The sequence below is a fragment of the Astyanax mexicanus genome, chromosome 3, assembly GCF_023375975.1.
Source record: "Astyanax mexicanus isolate ESR-SI-001 chromosome 3, AstMex3_surface, whole genome shotgun sequence".
Taxonomy (NCBI): Eukaryota; Metazoa; Chordata; class Actinopteri; order Characiformes; family Acestrorhamphidae; genus Astyanax; species Astyanax mexicanus.
The window spans coordinates 37,833,950-37,851,069 of NC_064410.1; the positions used below are offsets into that span (position 1 = coordinate 37,833,950).

Consider the following 17,120-nt stretch of genomic DNA (forward strand, 5'->3'; position numbering starts at 1 on the left):
AGGCAGGGAAAGTGGAGGCAGATCCTTCCAAAAAAAGAAAATATAAAAATCATTTCTCATCTGACTACTCTAAAGTATATCCATGTCTGATCAAAAAAAAAAAAAAGTTTGTAATGATTTCAGCATTTTCACGGGGGACTAAATGATTGCAAAAAGCATGTTGAGGTGAGTTAATGTGACATATGTATGTATGTGACATATATATATGTCCAGGTGCGGGGGTACCTTCCTGAAATTAATTTTTACAACTTGGGATGTCGGAGACATACTGTGTTTAACATCATTAAGAAAAAAAAAGAACACACTGGTAATCTCATTTACTCAAAGGGAGTGGAACACAAAGGCCAAGTTGTGGACATGATTTGGAAAGTGAGTGACCAGTGGATTCTTTATCATCTTTTTCACCCCACTTTTTTCCTCCCCCAAATACTTAGTTTGGTGTACAGCCAGCTTTATAGGAAGAGTTCTGGTTGTTCCAGGTGTCTTCCAGTTAGGAATTATAGAGGCTACTGTGTTCTCTGGAACTTGCAGTGCAGCAGAAAAAAAGTGTAGCCCTCTCGATATCTGTGCGTCCACACAGTCCTGTCTAACAAAGGTGTGAAAAGTGTTCACATTCATTACTCAGGTAGAAGTATAGCTGAAGTATCAACTCAAGCTTTTTACTCAAGTAAAGCGTAAAAGTACTGCTTTCAAAACTAAGTATAAAAGTAATGTAGGGGGAAAAATTCCATTAAGGACAAAAGCTTAGGCTGCGCCACAGGAGTCTATAGTGCAATACCTATAGTCTATAGTGCTATAGTTAGGCTATATTAAAATGTAAATGTTAAAAATTTGGCCTACACTAGGCTCCCTGTTTTAGCTGCATATTATATACTGGTTTTTAATCACAGTTTTCATAGATCTTGACATGTTCTCCTCCACCAGTCTTACACACTGCTTTTAGGTAAATTTATGCCACTCCTGGTGCAAAAATTTAAGCAGTTCAGCTTGGTTTGATGGCTTGTGATCATCTATCTTTCTCTTAATTATATTCCAGAGGTTTTCAATTTCATATTTTTTATATTTTTTAGTAATGCGGCCTCAAACTTGACTGGTGGTGCACCCTTACCTTTGTACATAACTGTGTCTGTATGTGTGTGTTTGAGAGTGCATACGTGTAGCTCACACCTGAGCCCCATTCACTATTTATTAGTGGCCTGCATGCTGGATATAATGATTGCCCAGATGCGGTTGCCAGAACCTCCTGCTGAGTAAAACATGCTATTTTTAGATACCTAAGTAAAGCTATTAAACATAATAACAATAATTATTATATTTATAAAAAAATAAGTATACAGAATAAATCCATTGGTAATAATAATTATTATTATAAAACAAGGACTATAAACCATGACTGTCAGGAATGTTCACCTAGTTCACATAGTACATTATTCCGGTGGTTGTATGCGTACTGTACTTGGCTGTGTGTATGCGTACAAAAGAGTTTACTGTGATTTTATTAAAGTAACTGTCTCTACTGTCCAGGGTAAGCCTTTCTACTAGATTTTGGAGCATTGATGTGAGAATATAATTACTTTTAGGGACAAGAGCATTTGTGAGGTCAGGATGCTGGATGATCACCATGCCACCTCATCCCCAACTCATTATTATCATTATTATTAGCTATTATCGTTTCAAAGAAGATGATTTTAATGCTTGGGGGCTATATACCCTGCTACCCAACACATTTTATTAGGCATGGTGCTAATATGTCCAATGTCTGGAGCAATTTGTTTGTGGTGAGAACATGAGCCGACCTCGATTCCAAACTAAGTAAGAGTACTCCTCATTAAGGATTGGGCAATCTGGCCCTAAAATTATATCACGATTTTTCATGGTATTTTCGCGATAACGATACTCTTGGCGATAGTACAAAACACTGAATTAAAAAGATATATTTCTAGAATACACTACCGCAACAAAATAAACATTTAATATGATATGATATGGCACACCCCTAACTGAGAGGTTAAAAAATACTAAAAGAAAAATGTTATAAGATACAAAACCAGAAGTCAATAAACGAGAATGTCATGATACTAATAATGCACTTCATATATCTCCATATATCCAGGACTGAAGTAAAATAAATGATACTGGACATATATAATCTGTCTCTAGTAAATATATAATGGAAAGTGATATATATAATGGAACTGATTCATATCAGAGAAAAGAAGTACAGGTGTGAAAACCCCCTTATTTTATATAAAATACTTCAGGGCTAGACAAGCTGTGTGTGTCTGTTAGTATGGGTGCAACTTAAAATAGCTGCACAGATGCATTCATTAAAAGGAGTGTTCACAAACACATGAACATATAGTATACGTGTGTGTATGTATGAGTATGTGTGTGTACGTGTATTGTTGTGTGTGTGAGTGGTTTGGGAAGCCACTGCCACAGACCTGCTGATGAGACAAGAATGTGAAAAATGTCACTTGGTGTCAGCAGTTTGAAGCACACTTCCCAAACACTCAGATTGAGCCTGTAACACACACACACTGACACTAACACACACACACACACACACACACTCAGATACAAGTTTTGTTTTTCACAAAAGACAGGAGAAAAGCGAGCAGGAGAGAAAACCTGACTAATAGGGAAAGACTTGTTGTTTTTGTTTCTGCTGGTGTATTTTTAATCTGAATCTGTGTTTCTGTGTGTGGGTGTGCAGTGGGAGTAACCAGAGCCTATTAACACCTTCACCACAGGAAGCCACATGCACCTCTCATGTGCTGAGTCTTCAGCAGTGTTCTACAGTGTTAACACAGACTCCAACTGCTATAGGCACATATGTGCCTGCAAAAGCAGATGCATGAGTTTTCACTGAGGAGACATTTGGAAAGTGAACATACTTCCTTTTCAGATGGTGACGGGGATACAGCTACAATTCCCAGAAACACATGATCCATCACCCAGAGACCCAGCAGGCTGCATTTCACTGTAATATCATTTCCTGCTGCTCTCCAGCGTAATTAACTCTTTAACCCTGGGCTGCTAAAAGCATGACATGGACATTATGCACATTGTATTGTATTGTTATAAAAATAAAGCTATGATTATTTTACGCAATACAGTATTAGCATGTTAATCCAACTCAGACATGTATGTAATTTGGTCATAAATGTTTCTTTCAGGGGGTGGCTTGGGAAAATCCACATCTGTATATAGTGCTGGGCGGTAAACCGGTTCATTCAGTATGCATTTTTCACAGAATGCCATACCGCTAGAGGTGCTGCAGAGCGCTCTGTAGAACAGCGCCGCCCAAGAAGCACACTGATACAGCTAGCTAGCTAGCACTAGCCAGTTAGCATACTAAGCTAAACATACTGGAGTGACAGTATCTAAGCTCTGTCCTACCTGAAGAGAAATAGTACTTTAAACAGTACTTTATCTGAGGAGCTCATGTTGCTGTTCCTCACTGTATGACTGTTTTTAACCAAATAAGTTTCTTGTTCACTCAGAAACGAGACGAATGGAATTGCTCAATCAATCCACAGCTCAGAAAAAAAGTTTTTTCTTATCCTGCAAACGAGTCCAGAAACAGTCCTGGGCATGGAATTATTTATGTAGCACAACTGATAAAACTCCAAAAAAAAACAAACAAACACTGTAAAGAGCTTCAAGAACAGCAACTATAGTCATATTTAAATATATTAATACTGTAGCTTGAAGGATAATATTAATGCACACTGAATTGAATTTATTTGTTAACTGGAGAAAGAAGGGAATTGTGGCTGATTTTAATACTGTTAGGCCTCTAATAGCTTCAAGAATAACATAGTGTAAATTGATGTTATACTTGTCTAACATGTGTGATAGAGCCTTTGAGAAATATCTTTAGAATACTTAAGCATTGAGTATTTTAGATCTATTGTTTGCATTCTATAGCAGGTTTCCTGCTAATGAAGTCTGATTTCTTCATATATTGTGTAATTTTGTTTGACAAAAAACAAAAATTTTGTTTAAACCCAGTACTAATCAAAGCCTTAATGTTTATATAATATGCACTTCTAACAGTACAGTAAGTCACACACCTATATAAAAGCACAGTTGTGCAAAAAATCACAGTCAGAATCTTTTTTGGTCATTTTTGGTTACCTTGTGAGTGGGGCTGAACACTAATGTGCTCATGGCAAGGCAATGTGAATTATTAAAGTTCGAGTGAGGGCTGAGAGAGGCTGCCAGATGAATGGAACATTGTAAGGTATTGTAAATATGTTATAGAAGGCATTACCACCCACAGTAGACAGCACAGTACATGGTAATGATAATGATCGGCAGTATCTGGCTAGAACTGTCAGAAATGACATTCACAATCAGTGCAGGAGGGCCCATAAGCATATCCTGCAGGACAGTGCCACATTCTTTAGCTTCTATAGGACATAGCATAAGTCATGGGAGGGCTCAAAAATAAAGGGTGCCCACTTGTTAATGAAAAATAGCACACAGGTTGAGATAAAAGCTCCTTTTGGGACACTTTTATTCCAGTAAAAGCTGTTATAAGTGGTTAAATAGGAGACCGATTCTCACAATGCTCAAAATCATATCTGTTTACAAATAAAGTCTTTAACAAAAAGCGTCAGTCAGCTTGAGCCTATGAAGCTCAATGTGGTGCCAGTGGCAAAAAAAACATATAGGAAGTTATGGTGATTGGTTTAATGCCATGTCAGTCAACTGCAGAGCTTCAAAAGTGCTCTTTTTACATTGTTCAAAGCTAAGTTCCAGTATTACTAATAAATTGCTTAGTGAGTTTAAACCAGTCAGCATTTTATTTCAAAGAAAGTGATTCAAAATGAAATGAGACTGAGCCCTTCGCCCTTTCTTTCTTCTTTTCTCTTTTCCAGCATTAGAATATTTTCTTTCTCCAGTTCTGGATTGGCTTCACTCAGTGTTCCAGCCCAATAAGCCCTGAATAAGCCGAGCGCCTCCCTCTGCACTGTCTCAATGAACGAGCTGAGCTTGGAAAAGAAAATGGATTGTGAGTCAAAAGTGAAACGTGTGTGTGTGTGTGTGTATGTGTGCGTGCATGTGTGTGTGAAATCCTGTAAAGGTTTGGGTTTATGGCTCTGGGCCAAAACACCAGCCCTGCTCCAAGGTTTGGCTCTCAGTGTAATTTGAAAAGGATGGAAGTGAGGAGGTGGATCATTAGAAATCAAATCTCTCTCATAAAAGCCTCATCTGGCTGAGTAAAAAACTGTGTCCATTTCTGCCTCACCATTGCTGATAAACATGGAACTTAACCTGCTTTACACAGAAACAAATCACGTACCTCCACGCTAAAAGTCCATCTGTGTCTCAAAGAGCAGAGCTGAACCAGTCACCGAAATATTTAATTATTCCACCTCGTTTATGGAATAACTGTGAAAAAAATAGCAATTTTATCCTGCTTTGATAAAATACCATGAGTATTTAAATAATATAAGAATGGATGGCCAATTAGTAAACAGTTAAGTAGAGATATCTACTTCCAGACAGGTGCTACATGATACTGGGGCTGTTATATGGGAACTCAACTTGTAACAGTACTACTTTTCAATGGTAAGACAGTAACAGAAATTTATATTCACCATACTTGTTTTTTTTGGCTATGGAAAATAGAATGTGGCCTCCTTTACACCACCTTTAACTAGAGTTGGCCCGATACAGCCAATACCACAGGGCTAGATGCCACATTAACGTAAACACATTAATGTCTCACAGCATGAAATATACTTTCCTGTTAGAATGAACCACATTAAAAACGCAGTGGAACTCCAGCTGAGGGAGTTTGTGAATCCCTGTAGCTTCAGTACTGCACTGTGAAGCTCAGAGTGTAAACACAACTGAAAAAGAGCTGTTTATCCAGCAGTAAAATCTTTTATTTTGAATGTGATTCCTTTACCATTCTGACTGTTGCTGCTGTTCTTTTAGTAGTGGTTAAAGGTACTCTCCACTGTTTGCTGTTTACTGTTTGTGTGCTTGTTTGCTCTGTTTTGTTGCTGTGCTAATAGCTACTCACTAACAAGACAAGCCCCAAATGTGCACTGTTGAGAGAAGTATCAAATACTTTGGCTAAAAATCACCCGATACTGGTACACAGCTGATTAATCTTTCTGTCTCTACCTTTAACTGATCCATGTAGTGAAATATAGTGAGCACACATACCCGGAATGATGGGCAGCTGACGCTCAGGTGCGAAGGGAGAAGTGAGGGTTGAGGGCCTAGTTTAGGTGGCATCGTGTCACAAACATGTCCTTAATAACTCAGTGCTCTAAACATGGAGCCACCACTGCCCCAGGCACTACAATGGACCAAAACTACTGAAGCCATCATAGATAAGAGATTGCTATGTCTCCAGAACTGAAATAATAATGCTGGGTTCCATTTACATCAGAAGTCGGATACTGGAGGTAGAAATTATGTCACACCTAAGTTGAAGGTGTTCCAATAAATAATAGATTGTTTTTTTTATTAAATAATACCTCAAATTCTGCATTAAATATAATTCTTGTATCCTTTTAAGTGTGTTATTATACTATGACTATGTTTTCCAAAATTTCCAGGAAGATATTGCAATATATCGTCTTGTATACAGTAGCAATATATCAAATAAAACCCCATGTCACGCTATTTATTGTATCACCAAGTTCACACCAATTCATAGCCCAAATATTAACCATAATTTTAAGTAAGAGATTATGGATATGAGAAACAATTATACAGTTTTAAAATATTCCCCCAAAGTGTCAAATTGCTAAAAATTGCATCACCTTCTTTCTGAGGAAGGATCTCAGAAAAAAAGGAGCACGCAGCTCCTGGATAAAACTGACGGTAATACTCATTTATGAATGAGCAAAAATGTTACTGTGAAGCTGTTTGCTCTTAACATCACAGTAAATCTGGCTCTGTGTTTTATTAATTGGGCCCTTGATGTTGCTTTCCCTCTTATTTGCATACATCTGTAGTTATAAGATGAACTTCACAATACCAATCTTGGCATGAAGCATCATTTCACACATGCCAAAGAGAGTGAAAGCCTTTTCAAAAACAAGTTCTAAAAGACTTTTCCGTCCCTCATGCTCTCAAACCGCATTTCACATGTGGCTAATGATGGGTCGATCTTATCAAATTCATTAGCTTTTCCAATTATGGAGCTTTTTTTCCCCGCTGCAGAATTCGAGCACTCACGGAATCTGTGTATCGCTAATGCTTTGGTGCGCCGCGGACGCTCAACAATCACACAGTGTTTGCTCTGTGAAAATGAGATAAGAGCTTTCAGAAAGAAAAGGACTTCCGGCATGAGCGGAGGGCGGTTAAAAGCATGAAATATAATAAAAGTTGAGATGGAAAAGTGGCGTTTGTGTTTCTTGCCATTATCTACCTCATTAGCAGCTCTATTGTGTGGCAGCTACTGCTTCCCTGATAAAGTGCCCAACACCCTCTTATAATAACACCATAGAACTTGAGGCAGAATCCAACAGTACTTGCAGACTGATGCATGAGCCTGTATGTCCAGAAGTATGCAGACGCCCCTTGTAATTAATGAATATGGCTACTTTTAAGGGGCACCTATGGCAGACTTAGGTTACACAAGCACTAATGTTTCAAATAATCTCTATAGAAAAATACAGCAGATACAACGAGAAGCAGCTGTACATGAGCCATGCATCACTACGCATCACTATGCCCAGTGCCAAGCATCAGTTATAGGAGATAAGCCGTGGAACTATATTCTCTGGAGTGATTGAGTTTCATCCAGTATGTTTGGGATGAGTAGAACAGCTTTTGTGATCCAGAATTGATCCTCCAATCTGGTGTTTGTTGTTTCATGTAATTGTAGAAAAACATTTTGCCACTTATTCACAATTGAATAGTTTAAACAGCCTAATTTTATTTTTGTTTCGATTCTTAAGGACAAAAAAATATTGCAAAACTACCATTTAAAACATTTATTAGACACTTAACTATTTAAGTAAATCATTTTTTATTATTTCAGCAGTGCCATTTCAGACACAGATTTACCTCAGTAGTGATACTCATCATATATGAGTGAAAACTTACATGTAAGGCAATCACATTGATAAGCAAACAGACACTAAGGCCCCGTCCACACAAATCTGGATTTAAAAAAAAAAAACTGAGGTTTTCATCTCTGTTTTTAAAAATATCTTTGTCTACACGAGCAGCGCTTTCAAAAATATCCCCGTCCACACGGTACCACTCAAAAACACTAAAATGAACATGAGATTCTCTAGACATTTTAAAAGTGTTCTCAGCACTCCTCAGCAACAACTACGTTAAAAATTTAAATTAAGCTGTAAACATGTTATTAATCCGCAAATTACAGAGAGAACAGAACCAATCCAGTTGCTGTTCATGTTTCACTTTTTGAAAAGCTTTGTTTTTTTCCCGTCCACATGACTCCGCTGGTAGCAGAATTTTCAAAAATCTCCACCTTGGAAGGCATTTTCGAAAAGCTCAGATTTTGTGGCCGAAAACGCTGTTTTCATGTGGACAAATGGAAGGCCAAATCGGTGACAAAAATGTAAAAACTATCCGGATTCATGTGGATGGGGCCTAAGGCTATGTTAATTCATCTAGCATAACCATCCTAGCTAGACCTGTACAGCTCCTATCTTTCAGATGGACAACAAAATAGTTTGAACAAACTAGGTTGTAAACTCATACTAAACATGATAAATAATGCTGAAGATTTTAAAATACACTTTAAAATGAACCGTTGTTTTTGTTCCCTCTCTGTTGGGGAGAAGGGGAGCTGTTTGTTATATTTTTTTCCAATTGTTGTTTAATGTGGTCTGCACTGTTTGCTGTTTTTTATGCTGTTAGTTAACTCTGCTGTGTTCAGATTTACCCTTGAAAGGGGTATCCAGTTAGTTGTGTTAAATGTCTTTACATTCCTTTCCTCACAAGGCACAATAGACTGATGGAGGAGAGATAGCACACAGAGTTGAGGGCAGTGCTGGCTTTAATAGGCTTCTGCTGCTGTGCGCAGGCTCTGTAGTTTCACCTAGTGGCTAAACAAGGAACAAGGAATGTGACGAAGTAACCTCGGACAGAACTGCGATAATTCTTAGCTCCCAAATAAAATCTGATAATTTCTCAGGTTCAGCTAATTAAAAAATATAAAATCTTATCAACAATCGCATATTGTGGCTGAAAATCATCCCATACCAATGCACAATTGATTTTAGAAGAAACAATAGATAAGCTGATTTCCATAAGCCGCACACATGCATAAAAACAATCACAAGTAAAAGCCTTGTACAATCTCTATTGAAATGTATTAATTGCACAGAACGGACAGTGGGAAGCTAACTCTCTTATTCTCTTTCTCTCTCTCTCTCATTTAGTCCAATAAGCTTTAATGTCATGATCATATTCAATCAAAAGTATTGACAATAGACAAATTATTACGACAATAATAAAGATATAAGTTTAAAATGAGCTTGAAACAGAAGTAAAAATAGTAAATTAGCTATATATATTCCAAATATAATCTTTCTCTCTCTCTCTCTCTCTCTCTCACACACACACACACACAAGCTAGAACTCCCTTCAGCTCTCCCAGAATCTAATCACACCAAGAGCCCATCCTGGCACACTCATTACCATAAGAGAAAATGAGAGAGAATGAGAGAAAAGCTGAAAGGAAGAAGAGAAGAGCTCGCAAATAAAAAATGAATGAGTATTTCAACACAAATACAGAGAGAGAAAGAGGGGAGGGGGGGAGAGAATAAAAGATCAGCACAAATAAGAGGGAAGACGTAATTTCACCCAAATGTTTTTAGATTCAGGATTAAGCTGGGGTTAAGCTGGGGCCTTACCTACACACACAACTTATTTGAAACAGATTTTTGTCCATATGAATGACAAAACACAAGTCCCATCCTCAAAAGAGCAATACTTTATAAAATCTAATTAGGATTAAACACAATCGGCAAGGTAATCTTAATCATATTAAAACATATTAAATGAATAGAGCCATATATTTTCTCTGTATACTAAAATTAAATTGTGCTAAATTACAGACAAAGATTTAAATAAAAAACATCTAAATATATTTGTTCTGAATGTAATTTTAACTATTTATTCTGATAATTGGAGAGAATTCAAATGGAAGCTCACTGTAAATATTTTACAACCTCACACATTGCCATGAGAATTGGCCCATATTCATAGAGCAGTTGCTGGGGGATCAATGGAGATACTCGGTTAACACATTGTTCAAACTGGTCATTCTGGTCCTGAGCAAAACCTAAATAGTGTAGAGAAGATATCTATAATGCTCTGCACTCTGTTTTTGATGATGTGCTGGGATCAGTTTTTCAGGGCCAAGATCTATCTTCTTAAAACACTTATTGACAAAAAAATAATACACTCCAGATTGCTGCAGTTATGTCTCCAGCAGATATGTAAATGATTAGATGTGTGGTCTGATTAGATACTGGGTCTTGACAGAATTGAGAGGGGGAATATCACTGGACTGAGAAAGGCAGGGGGGGGGGGGCTTTAACAAATTGCTCACCAGTAAGGTAATCTATTGTTGCAATGGAACTAGAAGCCTGGACTGCACGAGACTGGAACCGTACCATCTTTAGCATCTAAATCAGCTTTCTGTTTGTGATCTGACAACAGCCAGCAGGATTGTGCTCATCCACAAAGGTTTACTCCTTCTTGGAGCATTTATATTGTGTTCGTCAATGTGTATTTTTCTTGCAGCAGCAATTCAGTGTGTAAATGTGAACTGGCTTAAACTACTTCCCTAACATACAAATCCTGGATACAGCACCTTGGGGTGTTACATCTTAGATAAAAAGCACGTAATTTGAGCCAACAGAGTAAGACATGTGCTAAGCAATCGAGTCCAGCATTGTTAAGCATAGTGCTTTGAGAATACTGTGGAACTGAACTGTATAACTGTACATGAGATCACTCTACTGAATCCTTTACATCCCCCTTTTGTTGAATATTACTTTGAGCCTCAGTAATCAATCAAAGAAGTACTCCTGCATTATTACTATAGTTATCACCTTTTGTGAAACACGTACAGCTATAACACTTTAACCACACTGAATTCAAAATGCTGTAGCAGTAATATAGTAATGATAAGGAGTAAAAAAGAAAAGAAGAAGAGCTCATGCAAAGTGAGAAGAGTCATGTATTACCACAACACAAATACAGTTACAGACAGTGGGGGTTCAAACAGCTCAAAGAGAGAAGTGAAGCAAAGAGAAAGTGAGATGATGGTCTCAGCACTGTGGCTGTGACAGCACAGTTACATACGAGTAGGAGGACAAAAATAATGTACATTAATGAAAGGAAATAAGAGAGAATGTGAAAAAAGTTAAAGAAAACAACTGAGTGAGCCATCAGTGAAAGAAGGCAAAAAGGTTACTCCCAGGTAAATTAGGTAGGGAAGGATAACAAAGGAATCAGAACAAGAGAAAAGCCAAAAAGCAAAAACAGAAGAGCTCCGCACTGTTTGAGCACCACAACACAACACTGAAAAGAGAAATTGAGGGAGCACTTAGAGAATGCAGGGAAAAGCGAGAGAAAAGATGAACAGTAATAAGAGAACAGCTCACAAAAACAGCCAACAGAGACGAAGCACCATTTTAACATAACACATACTAAAAAGAGTGGACAACAAATGTAACAAATGCAGGAAAAAAAAAGTTTCCTGCAAAAAAAAAATTTGAAGAAAAACTAAAAAAAGCAAAAAGAGAACATCCACAAAAAGAGTGCACATATATGAAGTATAATTTAAACACAAGACAACATCAAAATGAGAAAGTGAGAAAGCAGTCAAAGAGAGATGGCAAAAGAATACCCACAGATATGATCAGTGAGTGGGGTGTGCAGAGAACGTACAGTAAAAAGAAAGTAGGAAAGCATAAGCAATGTAAAAGGGCAAAAAATAAAACAGCACATACAGAAGAGAACTGAGAGATTTTTTTAACTGTCTCAACACAACACAGATCGAAAAGAGAAAGTGTGGGAGCAATTAGAGAGACAGAGTTTAAAGGTACCTCGAAAGGTACATTTGGAGGGTGGTCAGAAAAGGAGAATAAAAGAGAGAGGGCAAAAAGAAATGATAGTGAGTAAAAAGCTGATAAGCAAAAAGAACAGCTCAGGAACACAAAGAAGAGCACTGAGATGTGCTTGAACTGTTTGACCATAAGACAGGAAAGGGAAAATTCATGTGGAAGGGCACATATGAAGCACTGTGTGAACACAATGCAACACTCAGACATTCAGATGCTGAAAAGTATGAGTAAAGAAGCAATAAGAGAGAGAGCACACCCAGGTAAGTTGAGGAGGTGAGAAAAGTTGTGAGAATGAGAGAAAAGCTGAAAATCAAAAAGAGAACAGCCCACAAAGAACAGCACTGAGGGATGAGGTGTTGTGTGGACACAACATGCACTGAAAAGGGAAAGTGGGGGAGCACAAGTGACAGAGAGAAAAAAGAGGTACCCTTAGGTAAGTTGAAGGTGAGAAAAGGATGAGAGAAAGGCACTACTAAAAAGCCAAAAGAGAACAGCCCACAAAGAACAGCACTGAGAAATAAAGTGCTGCGTGGACACAACATGCCCTAAAAAGGGAAAATGAGGGAGCACAAGTAAAGGAGAGAAAAGAGGTAGCCTTAAGTAAGTTGGAGGTGAGAATAAAATTTGAGAAAGGCATTAACAAAAAGCCAAAAGAGAACAGCCCACAAAGAACAGCACTGAGAAATGATGCGCTGCATGGACCCAACATGCACTGAAAAGGGAAAGTAAGGGAGCACAGATAAGAGAAAGAAAAGAGGTACGCTCAGGTAAGTTGGGGAGGTGAGAAAGGGATGACAGAAAGGCATTACTGAAAAGCCAAAAGAGAACAGCCCACAAAGAACAGCACTGAGGAATGAAGCTCTGCATGGACCTAACACACACTGAAAAGGGAAAGTGAGGGAGCACAAGTGAGAGAGAGAAAAGAGGTATGATCAGTTAAGTTGGAGGTGAGAAAGGGATAAGAGAAAGGCATTACTGAAAAGCCAAAAGAGAACAGCCCACAAAGAACAGCACTGAGAGATAAGGTGCTGTGTGGACACAACATGTACAGAAAAGAAAAAGTGAGGGATCACAAGTAAGAGGGAGAAAAGAGATAGCCTTAAGTAAGTAGGAGATGAGAAAAGGATGAGGAAGGCATTACTGAAAAGCCAAAAGAGAACAGCCCACAAAGAACAGCAGAGATGATGAGCTGTGTGGACACAACACGCACGGAAAAGGAAAAGTGAGGGAGCACAAGTTAGAGAGAGAAAAGAGGTACGCTCAGTTAAGTTGGAGGTGAGAAAGGGATGAGAGAAAGTCATTACTGAAAAGCCAAAAAAGAACAGTCCACAAAAACAAAAACTATGTTAAATGAGAGTGTGTGAAAGAGAGACACAGAAAGAGAGAGAGAAAGAAACAGACAGGGCCAGAAGAGGTGAAGTGCGTGCCCCCTTACCAGTCCCGAGGCGAAGAAGACGGAGATGAGGGCGAGACAGGCTCCCATGACGATGAGCAGCAGGAAGACGATGAGCGGGTGCTGCTGGCTCATGCGGTAGTACGACTCGTACAGCCAGTCGGGGGACTTCAGCCCAGCCTCCTCCGGACCCTCCAGCAGATACGCGCTGTGAGACCGGAGCATGGGGTCAACAGCCTGGACCCCGCTGGCCCCGGAGCCTTCCTCTTCCTCCTCCACCGCCTCCTCTTCCTCTTCTTCCTCCTCTTCTCCGTCTTTCCCCTCTTCCTCCTGCTCCTGCTCGTCCTCCTCCGGGTGAGCGCTCAGGGGCAGGAGAGAGAGAACGGCCGCGCGCAGCATCCTCCAGCCAACATGATGAACTGAGCACAGCAGCCACGGAGCAGAGAGAGAGCGCGCAAGAGAGAGAGAGAGAGAGAGGAAGAGGGAGGGAGGTAAAGAGAGAGAGGGAGGGAGGAAGAGAGAGAGGGAGGGAATGAGAGAGAGATAGTGTGCAAGCGTGTAAGACTGGCAGAGAGAAAAAATCTAGAGAGAGAGAGAGCAAGAGAGTGTTTGTTTCAGAAAGAGAGAGATAGAGAGAGAGAGTGTCAGCAAGAGAGAGAAAGTGTTAGAGTGACTCCATGATGTGTGTGTGTATGTGTGTGAGTGTCTGTTTGAGAAAGGAAAAGCAAGAAAGTCTCGGAGTGGGCAGGGACAGAGAAGAGGAAACAGCAGGGAAAAGGCAAAAGAGGAAAAGAAGCAATCCTGCAGCTCCAGCAGTTAGGGCTTTTCAAACTAGCCAGAGAGAAATACAGTGATTACTCTGAAAGAGAGAGAGAGAGAGAGAGAGAGAGAGAGAGAGAGAGAGAGAGAGAAAGAGGTTAAAATTTCAATATTACAAAATAGATAACACTGTAGAAGCAAGGGTAAAAAAGGTAAAAAGCTTTCTGTTAGTAACAAACCAGTTACCATTTTGATGCCAGAAAATATATTTTTTTTACTGTTTTGATCCATCAAAAGAAAGAAAAGTACTGTTAGATTAAGTTGTATGAAGTAAGACTTGTTTCAAATGCACTAATGATCTGTTAAAATGAAAAACATTTACCTTTTTTCTGTATGTAGAATAACTTCTCATTTACAAACTAAAAAGTAAACTGCAAAACAATTAAGTAAGTTAAACATTCTCAAGCTTGGCGTCAGGTAGTCCAGCGGTCTTAAGCACTGGCACTATGATTGGGAGATCGCTGGTTCGAATCCCGGACATGCAGCTTGTCATCAGCTGCCAGAGCCCTGAAAGAGCACAATTGACCATGCTCTTTCTGGGTGGGTAGATGGCGCTCTCTCCCCACATCACTCAAAATTGTGATGTAGATCAGCACAAGGCCTCTGTGGGCTGATATATTTTAACCGAGTGGCTGCGCTTTCCTCCGAGTGCGCTGTTATGCTACTCGGCAATGCTGCATCAGGAGCAGTTGGAAAATATAAATTTTATCCATGTATTCCCTGTTGATCCTTTACTTACGCACGTCTGAAGGGTGGGGTGTTGTGGGGAGGGAGGGGTGTTGCAGTGAGGGAGGGGGTTAAAAGGGTATGGGAATGTTTGTATACTGTATGTGCCAAAAATCTTTAATAAAACTAAATTAATTGACTGTGTTTGATACAGTGTTTTTTTTGTAAAATTATAAAATATGTTTCAAAAATGTTTAACAAAAAACTTGTAAGTTTCCTCAAAACTTCACAGGTAGTTTCCTTAAAATGGACAGCCCTAATAAATTCATAACTGAATTCAGTTACATTAAGGTACATCCGATGTGACACAAATGTGCAAATGCACACACAAACAGCTTTTCTAGTCTCCACAGAGAAGCGTTGGCAGAGGAATAGGACTCTCTGGAGCAGATAAACATGAGCCTGTTGGCACCATGCCAAATGCCAGGTGTGGATTAGAAAAAAAATCTAATCTGATTTTCTGCTTTAAAATAAAACAGACCTGATTTTGTTGCAATTAAGTCTATAAAAATCAGATTAAATCACTTTCAAATGTGGTTCTAAACTGGATGCTTATGGCAAGGCGATGTGAATTATAGATGGAACATTCCATTTTTGAAGGCACTTAACATTCCTCAAGCCACAGTGTTATGTGTACTGGGAAAACTAATGGTTAGGGTTCGAACACAACACAAAATGAACCACCGCCTGACACCAATCTTTACATGTAAATTAAATATTTTAAAAATCCATACTGGGTTTAAAAAATTTACACAATATTGTAAAACAAAATATCATGAAAAAAGTCTAGCTTTTTTACACCTCTATTATAAAATCAAATCAAAATATAGCCGCAAGCGGCAATCATCGGGTTCAAGCACCAACTGGCACAATGGTGCCTACTAGAGCATTGAATGGTGATGTGTAAGAAGGTCTAATATGATTGGAGACGCCCTGTCACATTTAGAAATTATCAAAAGTCTTTCACCTGTTATTATTGTTGAGCAGAGGCACAAAGGAGTGCATGTTCTGATATGACATGTAATTACAAAGTTATTCTAAATCTAGTTCTGAATTAAATGGCGCTTCATCAGAGTGATATTGTACAGAGGTCTTTATCATTGTGAGATTACAGCAAATACTGCAGAGTTACAGCAATTTAATTTAGAAATTCCAAGGACACACAGATTGCTTGATGCCTGGACACTATTGTATGTGAAATTTTACAAATGTTTTAATGAATCTTTACCTAGAGACTCTACAGTGTGCAACAAGACTGAAATGGAGGTTATAGGCCAAATATCCAGGGACTAGTTTCAATATAGCTATTTTTAAACAATTAGCAATTATGAATAAACAAAGCACTTTTTAAACATAGATGTGCTGACAAATTTGTCAGAGCCACTGTACTAAATATGGCAAAAACAATTAGATGTCAGAATAGTACAGTATGATTGACATATACTATTTTTTTTGGAACAGCGCCCCCCCAGTGGCCGGATTGTTTCAGCACTTTGCAGGTCACTACAGTGTCTCCACCTGAACATAACTGCCAAATGTCATGCAGATTGGGCAACATTCAGCCTGCCAAAATGTCTACTGAATGCTGATTGGCTGATGGTGTTCAGCCATGTTGATTGATTAAGTTGCCCTTTGAACATCCTTTAGAGGTTGTATGACAGATGCAAAGTTTCAGCTTGCTAGGTTGCATGGTTGCTGAGAAACAGTGCTCCAAATTTACCTCTTGAAATGAATGGGGCATATATCCGGAAGGACTAATTTGCATATGGCGGCCATATTGTTTACATATTTCAACTTTTTCTTATTGAATATTGAAGCACATGCTCTCACGAGTGTTTTGATACCAAACATGCCAGGATTGGTCAAAATTCCTAGGACTAGTTCGCAAAAGTAGGTTTTGCATATTATGCAAATTAGCAAAAAATCTATATAGACGGAAGTGCATGGTCCAAATTGGTCCAAGTTGTAGGTATTGACATAAGGAATCCAGCAAAAAAAGAATTTTGAATGTAGGTCTTATGGTTTTTGAGTTATTGAGAAAATTGTGAAAAATGAATTTCCTTGTTTATAGCGCCACCACTTGACCAATC

General features: G+C 38.7%; 1 protein-coding gene across 1 annotated transcript in view; it reads right to left on the reverse strand.

Moving 5' to 3' along the window:
- adcy2b (adenylate cyclase 2b (brain)) overlaps positions 1–17,120 on the reverse strand; it is a 144,859-nt gene that overhangs the window by 112,975 nt on the left and 14,764 nt on the right. Inside the window, exon 2 of the mRNA XM_007231726.4 lies at positions 13,528–14,344. Coding sequence (XP_007231788.4) covers positions 13,528–13,884 — 357 coding nt within the window. The 5' untranslated portion in view covers positions 13,885–14,344. The remainder of the gene's footprint in view (positions 1–13,527; positions 14,345–17,120) is intronic.